The 21,612-nt window shown below is 36.1% G+C and overlaps 1 protein-coding gene across 5 annotated transcripts in view; it reads right to left on the bottom strand.

Moving 5' to 3' along the window:
• Window positions 1-21,612, bottom strand: part of FZD3 (frizzled class receptor 3) — a 95,605-nt gene that overhangs the window by 55,004 nt on the left and 18,989 nt on the right. For all 5 annotated transcript variants that reach the window (XM_041768275.1, XM_041768277.1, XM_041768278.1 and 2 more), the window contains one exon: window positions 5,516-5,712. In XM_041768275.1, the coding sequence (XP_041624209.1) occupies window positions 5,516-5,712 (197 nt within the window). The remainder of the gene's footprint in view (window positions 1-5,515; window positions 5,713-21,612) is intronic.

The following is a 21,612-nucleotide window of genomic DNA, read 5'->3' as shown; positions in this document are numbered from 1 at the left end:
TTTTACCATCCCTATTTTCTCTCCAGTCGATTACATTCTCTAACTCAGTTATTCCCAAACTGTGGTGTACATATGAAAAACTTAATGTTGTTTTAAAAATGAAAATTCTTGGGGCGTCTGGGTGGCTCAGTCAGTTGAAGGTCTGCCTTTGGCTCAGGTCATGATCCCAGGGTCCTAGGATCCAGCCCCATGTTGGGCTCCCTGGTCAGCAGGGGAGAACCTGCTTCTCCCTCTCCCTCTGCCACTCCCCCTGTTTGTGCTCTCTAATAAATAAATAAATACAATCTTTAAAATAAATAAATAAGGAAATTCTTGGTTCCCACCACCATAAATCATATTACAGTATACTTCTGGTAGGGCTCAGAAATTTGCATTTTAGCAAGTTTCCAGAGGGACAAGATCTGCAGACTTGAGAAAGTGTGATAGCCACAGGATAAATAAAACAGATTTATGGTATAGGCATGAGTAAGGACACTATTCTCATGAACTTCCTACATCTTTAACTTTCTTGCTGGTATGAGTTTCTAAGCCTTCAGGGTCCCAGTAACTAGATAGTTACTAGTTCATATGCATCAAATAGTTTCCAAGAAATCATTGTTGATATTAAGTTTGACAAATACATGCATAACCTTTGCTGTAGCTGATTAATCTTTTATTTTCTAATATAATCCATTTTCTTCACTGGACTTAGAATTATAAATCCAAATGAGAGAAACTTATTACATTTAAGCATTTGTTTGTATCCTGCAGTATGTCAGGAATTAAACATAAAAAGATGCAGGCTTTCCATCCTGCAGTCTAAAAGGAGATACAAACTTGTAAACACAAAATTCGACAGTAGGATATACAAAGCAAACAAAACTTATATAAAGTATAAAAATAATAAAAAGGATTAATTCTTCCAAAAGACATGATTATGAAAAACTTCATAAGGTAAAGGACAAATACAAGATTTTGAATCAGTATTTGACAACTCTGGTAATATGCCAATCAGTATTCTAGCAAGAAATGCAAGCACTGGCAAAGAGATTTGAACAGGGTGGTTTAATATTGCTGGAGCATGATGTGTGCATGACTTGTAACAGGAGATGAGATTGAAGAGACAAGCATATTGCAGAAGAGAGCAAGTGAGTGAGCAAGTGCATGAATGTGTAAACAGTGATATAAAATTTAAAACCATGCAAAGTTATGCTTTATGTTTTTATGGCTATATTTATATATGCAACCACCACTCAACATATATACACTTCATTCGATATACCCTTTCCAAAAACCAAACTCTTGATTTCTACTCCTTCAATTTCCCCATTGGTTAATTAAATTCCTCTAGTTATGGCCCAAAACCTTGGGGTCATACTTGAAATCTTTTCCCTTTCAATCTATCAGCAATTTCTATCACTGCACTTTATATCTTCTCATTTCCTCTACTGCCTCTGTCCCGTCTGAGCCATTAATACCTCTCTCCTGGACTTCTGGAGTATCTTCCAATTGATTTCCATATCTACATAGCAGTCAGTGATTCTTTACAGACATGCCACTCCTGTGCTCATGATCATGTCTCTTCTGTTCAAAGTCCTCTAAATGGTTTCCTATCTCATGCAGAGTCAAATCCAAACTCTGTTTCGGAGCTACAAACAACCTACTGCCAGTACTTTCTGATCTGATGTCCTTCCGTTCCTAACTTACTTGGTTCCAGATTCTCTGGTTCCCTTGTTCTTTCACTATCCCAAGCATGCTTCCATTTACGAGCATTTGCATTAACTGCTGTTTCCTATGCCTAGGTCGTTCTTCCCTAGATACCTGCATTATTTGTTCTCTTATTTCATTCGGGTCCCTATTCCAATGCCACTTTATCAAAAGGCCTTCCTCAACATTTCCATAGAAAAGAGTCCTTCTGCTTCCCCATATTTTATCACTATCACCCAAACCTATTCTTTTCTTATTAGCATTCATTACCATCTGACATTATCTATTTATCTCCCACCACTAGAATTTTAATTCCATAAGAACCAAGACTATACTTTGTTCACTGCTTATCTTCAGCATCTAGACTAGTATGCCTAGCACATCCAATTAATAGTTGTTGAGTTAATGGTTGTTAAATAAAATATTCATACAGATCCAACCCAAGTAATTAGAAAGATGACAAGGAGCAGTGTGGAGGACAGACTTGGGCAAAAATGAGAGCAGAGATATTAGCTGAATAAGAACTAAAACTAGGTAAGGCGGAGTGCCTGGGTGGCTTGACTAGTAGAACATGTGACTCCTGATCTTGGGGTTCTAAGTCTGAGCCCCATGTTGGGTCTAGAGATTACTTAAAAATAAAAAAATAAAATAAATCTTTAAAAAGTAAAATAAAAACCATATAAGGCAGGTGGAATGAGACAGATACGAAATTAGATAAAAACAATAGATTTTATAACTGATTGGATGTGGGAGCTAAGTTCAATGAAGGAGGAACAGAAGTTGACTTATAGAGAATTAAAAAATGAGAAACAGAATAAATCAATCTTAGACATGTTGAAATTAAGGCATTTGAGACAAATGCAGGCTATGATTTCCAATAGTTGCTAGATATGCAGATTCAGAATGCAGCAAGAAGATGTCAAGGCTACAGGGGGATCCCTGGGTGGCTCAGTGGTTTGGCACCTGCCTTTGGCCCAGGGCACAACCCTGGAGTCCCGGGATCGAGTCCCGCATCAGGCTCCTGGCATGGAGCCTGTTTCTCCCTCTGCCTGTGTCTCTGCCTCTCTCTCTCTCTCTCTCTCTCTCTGTGTGTGTGAATGAATGAATGAATGAATGAATGAATAAATAAATAAATAAATAAATAAATAAATCTTTAAAAAAAAAGATGTCAAGGCTACAGATTTAGGTGTAGGAGTCAGCAGCAGATGAGTAAGAGTTAAAATGAGTGAGATGATATCATCCTGGGAAAGCACACAGAATGAAAAAGAATAGGAAAAGAACTCTGGAAAGCACCAATACTCAAGAGGTAAAAGAGGAAAAGGATCCAAAAAAAGAAATTGAGAATAACTGGTGTGAGATGTAGCAAACCACAATAGTTCACATATGATGGCTTAAATGATTTTCATGAAAAGAAGACAAGATGAGATAAGGGGAATAGGATGTAATACAGAATAAGGGTGAAATATGGGTTTGAAGTGAGTGATATAGATTTGGCAGAAGTACTGAGAGGAATAAACAGAAATTATTTGTTGACAACTGGAAATGTGCCAAAGACAAACAGCAAATAGAATTGCTACAGTAGAGGTGCCTGGGTAGCTTAGCTGGTTAAGCATCTCACTTTGGCTCAGGTCATGATTCTGGGGTCCTGGGATTGAGCCCCATGTCAGGCTCTCTGCTCAGTGGGGAGTCTGCCTCTCCCTCTCCCTCTATTCTCTGTTTCTCAAATAAATAAATAAATAAATAAATAAATAAATAAATATCATTTAAAAAAGGAACTGCTATGGTTGGCATCATTAAATATAAAGCATAATTAATTTGTAAGAAATGGGTTGAATCAATCCAGTTGGAAATCTGAACAAGTGCAATAGAAGGAATGAGTTGAAATTGCCAGCAAGAGTGTCATTTCAAGTGACAGACCACAAAGCTTAGTAAGTAAGGAAACAAATGAGATTAGGAAGAGAGTTATTAGGAGGCTATAAAAAACAAACAAACCCAAAGTCTAACCACTTCTATGAAGTTGAAGAAGTATAGGAGACACGTGAAAGAGATGTGGAATGGAAGAATGAAAGGTTGTTATGAAAGACTAGTTTGCCAGAATTTAAGGTTTCATAGTTACTTAGTGCTAGGCAATAAGTGAGGACATAAAATAGATTTAATCCCATCAAAATAAAGAAATAAAGATGATAATGAGATTTCTATACTTGCATATAAACTATTACTATAAAAAGACCACTAAATAATGGGAGTTAGCTACAAGAAACATAAAATAGAGTTCCTGCCCAAGCAATTCTAGCTGTTGTTACAAACATCAAGAAATTAACAGACTTCTAAAAGAGGGATGTAAACACTACCATGTGTTAGGGGAGAAAGTGGATGGTTATATGGGACCAGATAAGAAAACCATTTGAACAGGTGAGAAGTAAAGTGGACAAAATGGAGAAAGCAAAATGTCAGTAAACTGACTCTAAGAAAAAATTTTTTTTAAGATTTTATTTATTTATTAATGAGAGACACAAAGAGAGAGGCAGAGATACAGGCAGGGGGAGAGGCAGGCTCCACATAGGGAGCCCAATGTGGGATTTGATCCTGGAACCCTGGGATCACAACCTGAGCCAAAGGCAGACACTCAACCACTGAGCCACCCAGGTGTCCCAAAACTATTATGTTTTATTTCTGAAGTTCTTCCAACTGCCAAATGAGAATAGCACCTGCTTTCACCTACCCCCAAGGGCTATTTTTAGAGGACAAAATTAATCTTAAACGTGAAGAAGAATGTTCACTGCAGCATTACTGATAACAGAGAACACCCAGAAATAATTTAAATGACCATCAGTAGGAAATGGCTAAATAACTACAGAATATTAATAGCTCATTATGTAGTAATTAAGAGGAATGAACCAAATCTACAGATATAAATACATTTTTAAAAATTCAATGTTGTTTATAGATATATATAAGCAGTAAGAATATAAAAACAAATATAAGAATGATTAACAACATGGTCAACATAATTATTACCTCATCTCTGGGGAGGAAAGAAGGGATTGAAATCAAGATGGATACCAAGGAAGGAACTTTCAACTCTCTCTATATTATTTCTTAAAAAGAAAAAAAGTGACTAAAGCAAGTATCCCAAAATGTTAAGACTGGATCAAGCTAGACAATTGGCACATATGCATTTATCTTATTGTTCCTTATTCTAGAAATATTTCACAATACAAAAAGGTAAAAAAATACAGTATTACTATACACATTATTACTAACGATAATATTCTCTCATATAAATCTATAAGATTATCTAGTAAACATCCTCAAGTCTTTAGGAAATGCTTATAATCTATATACTGGAAGTGATCTGAAAAGTATCTCTCATTTTCTAATTCTGGTTTGTTAATACACGACAAAAAAAGAAAGAGAACTACTTTAGTCATTAACACATTTAAATCATACAGATACGTAACTTCCATTAAGTCATCATTAAAGACATTTAATGATGAGGTAATGAATGATTATTTTCTTCTATTTTCTAATTGCATTGCTTATATAACCAGAAAAGAAATTTTTTGAGGAAGAAAAATCAACTGTATGTCTTCATTGTTTTTTAATTCTTTTAAAAATTTCTTCACACAAATGTTTTTCTCTTTTCCATCTTCTCATTTTGTGATTTCAAGTTTCTAAGGAAATGAACAATTTTGAGGTCATGAAACTGCTTTTCAAAATTAATGGTAAGAAATACTTCAAAAAAGTTTTTCAAACTGATGAACTAGAAGACAAATAATTTTAAACATACTATATAGCAATGATCCATGAAAATCTATGATTTTCGCACCTACTGCATTCCATATCTTCAGGCCAAGGAACACCAAACATCTCCATGAGCTCCGAGCACTCACTGTAAGCCCGCTGACACAGCCTACGACAAGGAAGTGTGACACGTCCATATTCCATACAAATAGGAGCATAGAGTGCACAAAGAAATGGCCGAAAATCCCGAGAACAATCCAGATTCACCATTGGGTGGAATGGCTAGGAAGAAGTTAAAATGGAATAATTAGAGAAAGAATTGTATACAAGTTAAAACTTCCTATATAGAATAATATTCTTTCTGTCCAGTTTAAAAATTTCTGAAGGCAACTTTTTGTTTTTTTGAAACAAAATCCTCTCAGCTATATCCCTAAAGCTTCTGAATTGGTTAAAACTGAGGTTTATTTCAGAACCTATATGTATATTTTAATTGTTAGAGGTGATATTAATGAAGAGACAGTGCTGAGAATCACATTGGGAAAAAACCCATAAAAGATATGTTCCAAATGCTCAAAAAGTGATTACTGCTTGGTGACAGAACTTTAAGAGATTTTAATTTTCTTCTTCTTATGTATTTTGATTTCTACATTTTCAACTAACAAGTATCAACAGAAGAGAGCAGACAAAATGCTAAAAGAGGAAAGGGAGTGGGGGTGGAGGAAGAGAAGTAGTTATACATAGCAGTAGTTATTTTGAGAGTGAGGGAGAGGGAAGGATCTCTCACATTTGTCTCATATTTTCTTGTCCTTGTTACATTAAAAAAAATTTTTAACTCTGATATCGCATAATGTAAATAGGACACTGTAAGCTGATATTAAGAAAAACAAAAAGAAAAAAGTGGCCCCAGACATAAAACCATGCTAAAATAAACATTAAAACCACAGGAACACATCAAATATCCCAATAAATATGCACCTGAGTTTTTGACTATCAAATACTTTTCCACTTTTTTTTTTTTTTAAGATTTTATTTATTTGCGACAGAGAGAGAGAGAGAGAGAGAGAGAGAGCGCATGAGCAGGGGAAAGGGCAGAGGGAGAGGAAGAAGCAGACTCCCCGCTGAGCAGGGAGCCCAACTCAGGGCTTGATTTCAGGACCCTGAGATCATAACCTTAGTTGAAGGCAGATGCTTAGCCCACTGAGCCACCTAGGTGCTCCTATTTTTCCACTTTTTTTTTAAATTTTTATTTTATTTTATTTATTTATGATAGGCACACAGTGAGAGAGAGAAAGAGAGGCAAAGACACAGGCAGAGGGAGAAGCAGGCTCCATGCACCAGGAGCCCGACGTGGGACTCGATCCCGGGTCTCCAGGATAGCGCCCTGGGCCAAAGGCAGGCGCTAAACCGCTGCGCCACCCAGGGATCCCCTCCACTTATTTATATAAGTTACAGAGTCATTGCTGATTTTGATCTGATAATAGATATTCTCACTACTAAGCCTTTCTACTGAATAAGAATCAATCAGTTTTTACATTGATATGTAGTATTTTCTTAAGGCCTCCTATACAAGATCCAGTCAGAAAACCAAGAGTCACTTAAAGAAACTGAGATATTAACTGTATAATGGATATGGTATTCAATATGTAACAATAAACTATATGTGACCATCACTCCCAAGAATGAAGGAGCAGCTTGTGTTAAAACAATGTTTCCATCAAGAACAATTTTAAAATATAGGAAAGAAGTTTTAAAATATCTATTTAAAGCTACTGAAGAATGGTTGAAGCAAAAGAACTGGAGGGACCAAGAATACAGAGAGCAGGGAAATATGGAAAGGTGGCCAGATAAGTGCCACTACTTTTCCAAGGAGGCATTTATTATATCTGAGCATGAGGCAAGAGGCTGAGAATCAGGCTTTGACTAGGCTGGTACTAGAAAACAGCACAGCTTTGGTGGTCTACAAGGCTACAGACAAAATTCAAAATGAAAGGAGTAAGATGTAGGTGAGAAGGGAAAGTGCCAAGGACTGAGTCTGACACAGCCAATTTTCCCTACAAGATATCTGAAAATTCTGTAGGAGCTAAGAAGCTAAGCAGAAAACTTCTGACAGGGAGAGTGGAGATTTTGGCAGTTTTACCATGGAAACATGGATTAAAGTTCAAGTACTGCCAGGGGATGTGAATTAAGTAGACTCTTAGCTGGAAGCCTCTGAATGGCTACACTCCAGTTGCAGGGGCAAATCAAAGGAGGCAGAGACCTACCAAAACTGCAACTCAGCCTCAATTCAGACCCTTCTGATGGAATTAAGGTGATCCACCATTTATCTGTTAATCAGAAGAAAGGGTGAACCTCTGTAGTAATATAGCATCATCTAGAACTTCACCATTTTGTAATGTCTAACACTCAACAAAAAATTACTGGGCATTTCAAAAGACAGGACCATATGGGGTGCCTGGGTGGCTCAGTCAGTTAAGCAGTTGGCTTTGGCTCAGATCATGATCTTCAGGTCCTGGGATCAGTGAGCCCTGTGTGGGGCCCCCTACTCAGCAGGGAATCTCCTACTTCTCCCTCTCCCTCTGCCCCTCCCAACCCTGCTTCTGTGCACTCTCTCTCTCTCTCTCTCTCTCCTCTTGTGGCTTTCTCAAATTAATAAATAAAATCTTAAGAAGAGAGAGAGAGAGAGATAGGGCCATATGATTAAAACCAAGGAAAAATTTTATGGTGTTTTAGTGATCCAGCTATTGGACCTAATACACAAGACTGTATATAGCTACGTCAAATATGTTCAAGAAAATAAAAATGAAGAATTTCAACCAGAAATTGAAATTATAATATCTATTACATTATATATATAAAATCTTTATTATATATATATATATATAATCTATTATAAAAAGAATCAAGTGGAAATTTTATAACTGAAATATACGATCTGGAACTAAGAACTCATTGGATTTATCAGAAGACAGAATCGGCAAAATAGAAAACACAAGGCAATAGGAAATACCCAAACAGAAGCACACAGACCAAAAAATACTGAAAAATACATAAAAGAACATAACACACATGTAAAAGATGTGGAAAAGTCTAAGATATGCATAACTGTAATCTCAAAAGGGGAGGAGAAAGAATGGGCAAAGGCAATATATAAAAAGATAATGACTGAGAATTTTCCAAAACTAATTGAAGACAACAATATACAGATTCAAAATCTTCTGCAAACCCCAGGAAGGTTAAATATAAGAATATCACACCTAGGAAAATGTTATTTAAATTGTTGAAAACTGAAGAAAAAATACCTAAAAAGCAGCCCCTGGGGAGGGCGGGACAGTCAGAGAAGACAACTTATCTTTAACAGAGCAACAGTTAACACTCAGAGCTGACTTCAGAAAACCATGAAACAATAGAATGACTTAAAGAACTAAGGGAAAGTAACTGCAAACTTACAAGTCTATAGCCAACAAAAATATCCTTCATAGGGTGCCAGGGTGGGTCAGTGGTTGAGCGTCTGCCTTCAGCTCAGGGTGTGATCCCATGGTCCAGGATTGAGTCCCGCATTGGGCTTCCCACAGGGAACCTGCTTCTCCCTTTGCCTATGTCTCTGCCTCTCTCTGTGTCTCTCATAAATAAATAAATAAAATCTTAAAAAAAAAATCCTTCATAAATGAAGGCAAAGACAAGACATTTTCAGACAGACAAAAAAATGGGAGAAAATTAGTCAGCAGGAAATCTACACTACAAGGAATACTTCAGAGTTCTTCTGACAAAAGGAACATGATCAAAGATGAAAACTCAAAAGTTTTAAAAGCAAAAAAAGGGGTGAATATGCGAAAAATTTAAATGAATACTCTCTGTTCTGTTACAAAATAATGTCTTAAAATACATACAAAACACAGGTATATTAATATGCATAATAATAAAATGGAAAAGATGGGAGGCCAGAAGAACATTAATGGGTAGTGGTTAAAATTAATGATTTTATTAGAGTATTGAGTATCAGAGTACATATCATAATTTCTAGGGTAAACAATAAAAGAATGCATAATGAAGTAAATAAGAGGGAAATAATATAACACAAAAGAAGGCAAGACTGGAAAGAAAAAAATGCAAAACAGTTTGGACATATTGAAGTCAAAGAGTAAAACAGTAAATATTAGCTCAAATACACCAATAATTAGATACACATGGACTAAAAACTCTAAGTAAAGGACTAAGAGTTTTGGACCAGGTAAAAAAAAAAAATGCTGTTTACAAAATCTTTTTTGAAAGATTTTATTTATTTGACAGAGGGAGAGAGAGAGCACATGCAGGGAGAGTGGCAGGCAGAGGGAGAGGGAGAAGCAGGCTCCCCGCTGAGCAGCCTGATATGGGGGCTTCATTCTAGAACCTCTGGGATCATAACCTGAGCTGAAGGCTGATGTTTAATTGACTGAGCCACTCAGGAGCCCCAAACACATTTTTCAATATAAAGAAACATATTTAAAAAAAAAAAAAAGAAAGAAACAGGTTAAAAGTAGAGGAAAGGCAAGTTGTAATGCCAGAACCAACCAAAACAGAGTAGATTTTGACATAAGTATTCCCAGAGTTAAGGGCATTTCCTAAGAGAATAGAATCAATACATTAATACCAAAAAGCAAATCTAAACCTATATGTACCACTTAATACAGCTTCAAATTATTTTAATAAAAAACAGAAGACAAAACCAAAAGGGAAAATGTACAAACCCACACTGAGAGGAAAGATTGATACACCTCTCAGTAAGTGACAGAAGAGGAAGACAAAAATTCTGTAAGAATGCAAAAATCTAACCAAGCCAATTACAAATTTGATCTAAATAACATATTTATAATCATGATGCCCAACAATGACTGGATTGGGGCTCGTGGGTGGCTCAGTGGTTGAGTGTCTGCCTTTGGTTCGGGTCATGATCCTGGGGTCCTTGGATCGAGTCCCACTTTGGGCTTCCTGCGCGGAGCCTGCTTCTACCTCTGCCTACATCCCTGCCTCTCTCACTCTGTCGCTCATGAATAAATAAATAAAATCTTAAAAATAAAGAACGCAAACCCAATCGCTCAAAAATTTGTAAATTGGACAACAAACTTCTAAATACCCATAATCACCAAAGGGAATCATAACTGAAATTTAAATTACAATATATAATTATATAGGTTATATAGTCTATATATAAAAGTAAATAAAGACAATAAAATATCAGCAAAAGCTGTACTCAAAGGAAATTTACAACCTGATATACACATATCAGAAAATAAGAAAGCCTAAAAACAATCAATGACATAAACTCCATCTCAAGAAGCTAGAAAAAGAGTGGCCAAACTTAGAGAAGGTACAGGCAATAACAATAACAACAATAACAACAACCAGCAATGTGAATTATCAATATCAAGAATGAAGGAGAGTAATGTAGATAACCATAAATAATAAATCTGACATGATGAACAAATGCCTTGGGGAAAAAAAATTCATAATTCACCAAAACTCATAAAAGAAAATCTATCCTCTATCTACAAAGAAACTTAATGCATTATTAGAAATGATACCCCCTAAAGAAAACTCTAGGTTAAGATGGCTTCACTAGAAAAATTTGTCAAACGTCAAAGCAAGAAGTCATAGTAATCACACACAAACTCTTCCTAAAAAGGGGGAAAAAGGAACCTTTCCTAATTGATCTTATGAAATCACCCTCATTTTTATAATAAAACCTAAAAGGAACTATCTAAGAAGGAAAATTATTCCTCATGATTATAGATATAAAAATCATGTCCCGGGGATCCCTAGGTGGCTCAGCGGTTTAGCACCTGCCTTTGGGCCAGGGCATGGTCCTGGAGTCCTGGGATCCAGTCCCACGTTGGGCTCCTGGCATGGAGCCTGCTTCTCCCTCTGCCTGTCTCTGACTCTCTATCATGAATATATAAATAAAAAAATCTTAAAAAAAAAAAATCATGTCCCAATGTCAGTAAATTAATCCAGAATATGTAAAAAAGAAATAATAAGGGCGCCTGGGTGGCTCAATTGGTTAAAGCATCTGCCTTCGGCTCAGGTCATGATCTAGGGTCCTGGGATCAGGCCCCTACATCAGGCTCCCTGCTCAGCGGGGTGCCTGCTTCTCCCTCTCCCTCTACCTGCTGCTCCCCCTGCTTATGCTCTCTCTCTCTCTCTCTCTGATAAATAAATAAATAAAATCTTAAAGTTCACCAAGTGAACTTTTTTCCTAAGGATACACCACTGATTAACATCTTAAAAACCTGTTAATGTAATTAATAGCATTAATAGAAAAATGGGGGAATCACATGATCCATTAATAATATAGATGTAGTAAAAGTATTAGATGAAATTCAATACTCATTTATGATGAAGACTCTTTGCAGAGTAAGATGAAATTTCCTCAAATCTTATGGAGAGTATATACATCAAATTACAGCAAACCTCATACTTGGTGGTAAATTCCTGAAAGCTTCCCAAGATCAAAGATGAGGCAAAAATATCTCTTATCACCATCTTATTGTATTTAAAGTCCTCACTAAGACAGTACGAAAAGAAAAAGAAAAAAATGTAAAAGAATTAGAAGGAAAGAAATATAAAAATTAAAGGTGGATCAGATAGAAACTATCATTATTCATATATTAGTGTTCCAGTTACCAAACTTCTACCTATCAGTTCCAAATTCACCCTTCAATATCAGCTGAATGATGATAATAGATGGGATTCATTTCACCACTTCTCCTTTACATTAAACATGAATTTAAATTTTCTCAATAAAGAATGTTGGAGGAATACTGCAGAACAAAGAGGCTTCCTTGTTGGTTGTGGTTGCTGCACAGTCAGGCAGCAGTGGAAATGTAAAGAAACCTATGGTGGTCTGTCCCACCATGTACCCAGAAAGGTCTCTGAGTAGCCTCACAATCACTGTGTAGCCTGTTGACCCCCTTCCTGCAGCCCTTCCAATAAAGACACTGCATGCTCAAGGCCTCCTACCTGTAGCAGTGCTCTGACTCCCTCTTCTTGCTGAATCATCAGCTAACTTTTCCCCATGACCTTAAGACTTGCTTCCTGCTTGCCCAGCAACTGTGGACCAGCTCTGGCCCAACTAACCCAGTGAATTTCTCTGCCACCCATTGAGCAGCAACTACATCATCTATAATTAAGGTCTGAGCCTTGGGGTCTGGTAGTCCCTTCCAAGATTGTCCCTCTGCCCCAGAGAACCCTGTTGAGCTATCTTATACTCTCCTATACTACTTATTCTTTATATTATTCTTCCCTTGTTTAAATCATTGAGTGCTTCCGTCTTCTAACAGAATTAGACTAATAAAACCTGTTACAAAGAAAATCCAAGATAATCTATAAACCATTAGAATAAATGAATTTATTACAAACACTTTATACAAAAATCAATTGAGATAAAAGTCATATTTCTACATTCCAGGAATATATTAAAAAGGAAATTTTAAAAAATCACCAATAGAAAAGGAAACTAAGAAAAAATCCATTTTTAAGAGCATCAAAAAGAAAGTATAGCATCCTATACTTAAGAAGAAAGTTAACCAGTGTGGTACAAGACACAAAATTATAAAGTGTTACTGAAAGAAACTGAAGAAGACCTGATAAATAGACATCCTGTATTCATGGATTAAATGATAATGCTGTTACGATGGTGATATTCCGGGCAGCCCCAGTGGCGCAGTGGTTTAGTGCCGCCTGCAGCCCAGGGTGTGATCCTGGAGACCCAGGATCAAGTCCTGTGTCGGGCTCCCTGCATGGAGCCTGCTTCTCCCTCTGCCTGTGACTCTGCCTGTCTCTCTCTCTCTATGAATAAATAAAGTCTTAAAAAAAAAAAAAAAAAGGATGGTGATACTCCCTAATATGATCTACAGATTCAATCTAATCCCTTCAGAAATCCCAATCGCCTTTTTTTTTGCAGAAATGGAAAAGCTGATCCCAAAATTCATATGGAATTGCAAGAGCATCTGAACTGATCAAAACCACCTTGAATAAAAAAGAACAAAATTGGACTACTCATACTTTCCAATTTCAAAACTTAATACAAGCTATAGTAATCAAAACACTCTGGTACTGGCATAAGTCTAAACATGCAAAAGAATAAAGCTGGAGACCCTTGCATTATACCACATACAAAAATTAACTAAAAATGGATAAACATCTACATTTAAGAGCTAAATCTATAGAACTTGTAGAAGAAAACAGAGGTAATCTTCAAGATCTTGGATGGCAATGGTTTTAGATTTGACAATAAAAGCACAAGTACAAAAGAAAAAACAGACATATTAGACTTCATCAAAATAAAATGCTTCATCTATCTAAGGACATTATCAGGAGAGTACATAGACAATCCACAAACTGGAAAAAAATATTTATAAAACACATCTGGTAAGTGTCTAGTATACAGAAAACAAAAAACTCCCACAACTCAACAAAAAGACAACCCAATTTTTTGGACAAAAAAACTTCAATAGACATTTCTCCAAAGAAGTTATACCATGGCTAATAAACACATAAAAAGATGTTCAATGTCACTGATCATTAGGGAAATACAAATCAAAACCACAATGAGATACTATATTACACCCACTAAGATAGCTGTGATCTAAAAAACAGAAAATAAAAAAACAAACAAACAGAAAATAACAAGTGTTGAGAAGGATGTGAAGAAATCAGAACCCTTATGTGTTGCTATGGTAATGTAAATCATGTGAACCACTACAGAAAAAAATTTGGTGATTCCTTAAGAAGTTAAACAGAGGGGCACCTGGGTGGCTCAGTCAGTTAACTGTCTGCCTTGGGCTCAGGTCATAAACCAGGGATCCCCAGTCTGACTCCCTGCTCAGTGGGGAGCCTGCTTCTCCATTTCCTCCCTGCTCATGCTCTCCTCTCTCACTATCTCTTTCTCTCTAAAATAAATAAAATCCTAAAAAAAAAACAAAAAAAAAAGTTAAACATAAATTATCATATGATCCAGCAATTCCAGTCCTAGGTATATTAATTATTAAATGATATTCAATATAAGTTAAAAGTAAAAATAAATTAAAAATGGTATTCAAGGCAAAACTTTTCTTTTTTTAAAGATTTTATTTATTCATGAGAGACACACACACAGAGAAAGGCAAAGATATAGGCAGAGGGAGAAGCAGGCTCCATGCAGGGAGCGCTATGGGAGACTTGATCCTGGGACTCCAGGATCACGCCCTGAGCTGAAGGCAGACGCTTAACCACTGAGCCACCCAGGCATCCCCAAGGCAAAACTTGTATATGAATTTTCACAGCAGAACAGCATTATTCATAATAGCCCAGAGAACAAAATAAAGCAAAGGGAAGGAAATAATAAATTAGAAAAATCAATGAAACTGAAAACAGAAAATAAAGAGAAATTCTCAAATAAGAGCTGGTTCTTTGAAACTACCAATAAAATTGGCAAGGTTCTGAAAAGACAATTAAAGAAAAAGGAAAAGTACAAATTACTAATATCAAGAATAAAAGAGAAGATGTCACTGAGGCTCTGTAGGCATTAAAAAGACAATAAGGGAATATTACAAACAACTCTATGCACATAAACTAGGTGCCTTAGAAGAAGTAGACAAATTCCTCAAAGCTACACTACAAAAACTCTCCCAAAATTAAAGTGATAATCTGAAGAAACCTGTAACTACTAAGAATTTGAATTTGTGGTTAAAAACATCCAGAAAATGAAATGTCCAAGTCAGATGGTTTCCTAGATAAAATCTAACAACATTTAAAGAATAATTAACACCAATTCTACACAATCTCTTCCAGAAAACAGCAAAGAAGAGAACATATTCCAACTAATTCTACAAAGCAAGAGGTGCTTAATATTAAAATCAAATAAAGATAATACAAAAGAATATAGATATATCAGACTTCATCAAAATAGAATGCTTTCATATATCTACAAACCAATATTCCTCAGAAACAAAATGTAAAGTCCTTAACAAAGTAACAGCAAAGCAAATCCAAAAATATAAGTATTCTATACCACAACCTAGTAGGATTTGCTCTAGAAATTCACAGCTGGTTCAATATTCAAAAATCAATTAATGAAATCCCAAATTAACAGGCTAACAGAAAAATACATTATAATGCCAAATGATGCAGAGGAAGCACTCATGATTTTAAGTTTTCAACAAACTAGAAACAGAGGGTAACTTCCTTAACTTGATAAAGAGCATCTACAAACATCTTATAGCTATCATAATTAACGGTGAAACATAGTTGCTTACCCCTAAGATTAGAAATAAGGGAAGGATGTCTGTTCTTACCACTCCTTTTTTTTTTTTAAGTTTTATGTATTTATTCACAAGAGACAGAGAGGCAGAGACATAGACAGAGGCAGAAGCGCACCCCTCACAGGGAGCCCAATGCAGGATTCGATCCTTAGCCCCAGGATCATACCCTGAGCCAAAGGCAGATCCTCAACCACTGACCCAGGTGTCCCTGCTCTTACCACTATTATGCAATGTGGTAATGGAAATCCTGCCAACCCAATAAAGCAAGAAAAGGGGGGAAAAGGTATAGATGTAAGAAAAAGAAATAAAACTGTTCCTATTTGCAGTTAACATTAATATCTACATAGAAAATCCCAAGGCATCTACAAAGAATAGCTCCTTGAACTAGTGAGTTCAGCAAGGTTGCAAGACATAAGAAAAACATACAAAAAAAAAAAAAATTCTTTTTTTTTTTTAATTTATTTGTCCTTTTTGAGAGACTAAGGGAGAGAACACACATGAGCTATGGGGAAGGGCAGATGGAAAGAATCCCAAGCAGACTCCCCACTAAGCACAGAGCCAGTTGTGGAGCTCGATCCCATGACCAGGAGATCACAACCTGAACTAAAAACAAGAGTCAGATGCTTAACCGACCGAGGCATGCAGGCGCCCCTAACTAGGGTGTTTTCTTTTTTTAAGATTCTATTTATTTATTTGAGAGACAAGAGAGCACAAGCAGGGGGAGGGGCAGAGGGAGAGAGAGAAGCAGACTCACCACTGAGCTGGGAGCCACACGCAGGGCTCGATCCCAGGACCCCAAGATCACGATCTAAGCCAAAATCAGACTCAAATGACTGAGCCACTCAGGCACCCTGGCCTAATTCTACTTCTATGTAAAATTGCATTCTAAATATTAAAAGCATAAGAAAACTAAAGCAATACTTACAACCACTAAAAAAAAAAAAAAGAAAGAAAAAAGAAACACCTAGGTATAAATTTGACAAAACGGGTTTAGAACCTGTACACAGAAAAATATAAAATGATGACAAAAAAAAGAAGGAATATAAATAAATGAACAAACACACAGTGTATTAGTTTGCTAGAAGTGCTGTAACAAAGTACCATAAACTGAGGGGCTTAACCAACAGAAATTCACTGTTTCACATTTATGGAAGCTAGAAGTCTGAGATCAAGATGTTGGCAGAACCATGTATGTTCCCTCTGAAGGTGCAAGAGAAGGATCTGCTCCTGGTCTCTCTCCTAGTTTCTGGCAGTTCCTTGGATTGTGATAGCATAAATCCGATCTTCACATTGCATTCTCCCTGTGCCTCTTCACGGGATCTTCCCTCTAGTAGGTCTGTGTCCAAATTTCCCTTTTCTTTGTTTTTTAAGATTTTATGTATTAAAGTGAGCCAGAGAGCGAGAGAGACAAAAAGCATAAACAGGAAGAGGGGCAGAAAGGGAGAAACACTTAAAAAAAAAGAAAAAAAAAAGGGCAGCCCCCGGTGGCGCAGCAGTTTAGCAACGCCTGAAGCCTGGAGTGTGATCCTCGAGACCCAGGATCGAGTCCCGCGTCGGGCTCCCTGCATGGAGCCTGCTTCTCCCTCTGCCTGTGTCTATGCATCTCTCTCTTTCTCTCTCTCTCTCTCTGTCTCTCATGAATAAATAAATAAAATCTTTAAAAAAAAGAAAAAAGAAAAAAGAAAGGGAGAAACAGTCTCCCCACTGAGCAGGGCAACTTGACATGAGGATCGATCCCAGCACCTTGGGATCATGACCCGAACCTGACCCGAACCGAAAAGCAGATGCTTAAACGACTGAGCCACCCAGGTGCCCCCAAATTTCCCTTTCCCTAAGGACACCAGTCATGTTGAATTAGGGCTCCTCCCCACTCCAGTATGAGCTCATCTTTACTAATTACATTTGTAATGATCCTATTTCCAAATACGGTCACATTTTGAGGTACTAGGGGTTAGAACTTCAACATACGCATTTTAGGGCAACTCAATTCAACCCATAATAACACTATTTCTGGGCTGAAGATTCAACAGTAAAGATGCCAATTCTCCCCTAAATGATTTCAGATTTAATGAAATTTGTATCAAAACTCAGCATGACTTTTAGTAAAGATGAGTTTATTCTAAAATTATATGAAAAGAAACCCCAAAGGAATAGACTTTGAAAAAAAAAAAGTGTGAAGAATCATGCTATCCAATTCTAAGGACTTACTTTACAGCTAACAGTAGTCAAGACAGTGCAATATCAGTGGAGACACAGATACAAAAGATCAATAGAATGTAACAGAGTACCTAGAATTAAACCTATACAAGGATGGACAATCGATTTCTGAAAAAGAAGCAAAAGCAATTCAATGGTGAAAGGATAGTTTTTTCAACAAATGGTGCTGGAAGAGGTGGATATTTATAGATAAGAAAATGAACCAAGAGAACCAAACAAGAAAAAAATCTTCCAGACTAAGAATTAGGTGAATTTCTTAGAAATTACACCAAAGGAAAAAAAAAAGCCTGGAAGTTTTAGACTTATTTAAAATTTAGAACTTCTGTTCTCTTAAAGACCTTGTTAAAAGGTAAAGACACACTACAGAGTAGGATAAACTATTTGTAAACCATATATCCAACAACGGATTTGTAACCAGACTATATATAGAACTCTAACAACACAAAAATAAGAAACAATTCAATTGCAATATGAACAAAAGACATAACAGATATTTTACCAAAAGGACATATGAATGGCAAATAAGCATATGAAAAGATGTTCAATATCATTAGCTATAAGGGAAATGCAAATTAAAACCACATGAGATATTGTTATATATGTATCAGAAAAACTGAAATTAAAAAATTATGATAATACTAACTGGTAGTGAGAATGTAGAGAAAGTAAATCTCACTTACATTGCTGGTGAGAATGTAAAATGGTACAACCACTAGGGAAAATGGCAGTTTCTTAAAATTCCAAACATATGCTTATCAAATGACACAGCAATCACACTCCTGGGCATTTATCCCTCCAAAATAAAAATTTATGTCTGCACAAAAACCTGTACATCAATGTTCATAGCAGCTTTATTTGTAATAGCAAAGAGCTGAAACAACCTAAATGTTCTTCAATGGGTGGCTGATTAAACAAAATGTGGCATAACTGTATAACAAAATATTCAGAAATTGAAAACAGTAACTATTAATACACAGAACTTGTATAGATCTCAAACGGCATTATGCTAAGTGAAAAAAACTCAAAAGACTACATACTGTATGATTCCATTTATATAAAATTCTTGAAATGACAAAATTATGGATAAGAGAACAAAGTGGTAGTTGCTTAGTATTGGGAAAAGAAAGGAGGTAGAAAGGAAACATAAGGGAATCCCTTAGTGGTGATAAAACAGTTCTTTAATTGTAGCAGTGGCTATACACATCTATATATGTGATAAAATTGCAAAGACTAGGAGCGCATATGGTTGGCTCAGTTGGTGGAGCATGTGACTCTTGATCTAGGGGTTGTGAGCTGAAGCACCACTTTGGGCATAGAGCTTATTGAAAAAGAACTGCAAAGACTATACACGCAGATGTATGCATATACACACACAAAATGAGTACATGTAAAAACTGGTGAAATATGATAAGTTCTATAGATAGTACCAAAGTTAACTTCCTAGTTTTGATGCTGTATGACAGTTATATAAGATATGAAGACTGGGGGTTGAAGGTGGGGGCTAGGTAGGGTACACAGAATTTCTCTGTACTCTTTTTGCAACTTTCCATGAGTTTCTAATTATTTTTAAATTAAAAGTTAAAAACGTTATTATATTTACGTTGATGTATGTACATACATCTCATACACACACGTAGGTCTTTACTTATTTGAGAGAGAGCACTCAAGCATGAGCATGGGGAGGAGCAGACTCCCTGCTGAGCACGGAGCCCAACGTGGAGTTTGGTTCCAGGACCCTGAGATTATGACCTGAGCCAAAGGCAGACACTTAACCAACTGAGCCACCCAAGCACCCTTATTTTTATGTATGTCTTAAGTCTCAAAACTTGCTTGGTACTTAGCAACACATAAAATATCAACCAATTTGATATTATGTTACTATGTTAGTAAAACCTCCATCTGTGAATTACTGATGAATTATAAAACTGATTTAAGTGATTATTTTGTGCTGCCTGCAATAAGCCTAAAGCTGTAAGTTTATGCTCCTGCCACTTATTAGCTGTAAGTACCCTCTGCTGTGTATCTCAGCTAGCATTTACTGACAGTAAAGTGGCAGTAAATTAAGTGCCTTACACATATTATCTCATTTAATCTTCTTGATAATCCCATAAGGTAGGTACTATAATTATTGATCACATTTTATAATACATATGAAGAAAATGAGACCTGAAATTAAGTAACTTGCCCAAAATCACAGAGCTACAAAGACAGACCCAAGAGTCAAGACCCTGGCATTCCTATCTAGAGCCCCTGAATTTAAGCAACTTGTTCTACATCTCTCAACTTCAGTTTTCTCCTCTTTAAGATGGTTTTAATAACATATAAATAACAGTATATAAAATAGCATACAGAACCCAGTAAAGCTTAAAAGGGGATTAGGAAAGAGCTGCAAGTTAACAGAGCTATAGCTGTCCTTCCTACACGGTGGGCCTAAAGAACCCGGCTAAATTTGAATTCCCTTGTCACTAACAAGTGAAAGTCAATTGGAATGATGTGATTAAAAAGCAAAACAGAACATGGATGAATATCATAATCATTATGCTGGGTGAAGGAAACCAGACATAAAAAATAGATAACATATGATTACATGTATATAAAACTCTAGAAAATGAAAACTAATCCAGTGACAGAAAACAGGTGGTGGCTTGGAGCAGGGAGTGAAGAGGGAGGGTAGACTACAAAGGCACACAAGAAAGCTTCTGGGGTAATGGAAATGTTCTATATTTTGATTGTATTAATGGTTTCATGGACATACACATTTGTCAAAACACTGAACATTTCAAATGGGTCGTTTGCTGTACACTAATTATACCTCAATAAAGCAGTTATATAAAAACAAAAATACTAATATTTTTCAAATGAGCAAATTGCTTTAACAATTTTTTAACCTAAGCAAAATCAAAATTAAATGAGGTAGTCTGCATATGGTAAAGTTGAGAAATATTAGATTAGGAATACTATTAAAGCTTTATCAAATAGAAAAACAATTTAATTTTTAATTTTTTAAAGATTAATTTTTTAAAGACTCCTACTGCATACCTCCTTAAACAGTAATACTTTTTGTTCACTAAATCAAGACCAGGGTATAGAAGTTTACAAACTGAAAAGTAACTTTCCTAAAATTAAATTTCTGGTTTCTATAACAAAGGTGCACTACACGGAACCTTCCATTCTTTGTTCAAATTCAAATCAACCAAGCCTTTGTGCTCCCATTCTCTTTCTTCTTTCAAATTTCCATTCCTGTTACCATAGGAACCTGCTAGCTGACAAGCCTTCAAGCACAGCAACAGCCCAAGCTTAGCAAGGGGTATGAAAAGGGGACAGAGTCAAAGGCCAAATTTTGACTCATGAGAATCAGAATTCCGATCTTTGTCACTCTACAAAGTGTCTGGTAACCATAGAAACTGTATCCTACTGCGTTCGGGAATATTTGACTAAATTCACTAAAAGCGAAACCAAATGTGGAGTGGCCCTGGAAACTCAAAAAATGGTACTCATTTTATTTTAGATCCAAACTAGAATAAGAAGTTATTCAAAAACAACTTTTCAGAATAATTTCAAGTGATTTAAAATTAGATCTTTAAAAAACTCATTTTCTGTAAAAATAAATTCTCATAGGAAAAGAGATCTAAAACTTTAAGAATTATTTTGTATTAAAAAATTCTAGGTTTGAAAAATACCTTTAATCCTA

The sequence above is a fragment of the Vulpes lagopus genome, chromosome 8 (assembly GCF_018345385.1).
Source record: "Vulpes lagopus strain Blue_001 chromosome 8, ASM1834538v1, whole genome shotgun sequence".
Taxonomy (NCBI): domain Eukaryota; kingdom Metazoa; phylum Chordata; class Mammalia; order Carnivora; family Canidae; genus Vulpes; species Vulpes lagopus.
Note: the sequence above shows the minus strand (reverse complement) of the source record. Positions and strands in the feature narration are given on the sequence as shown.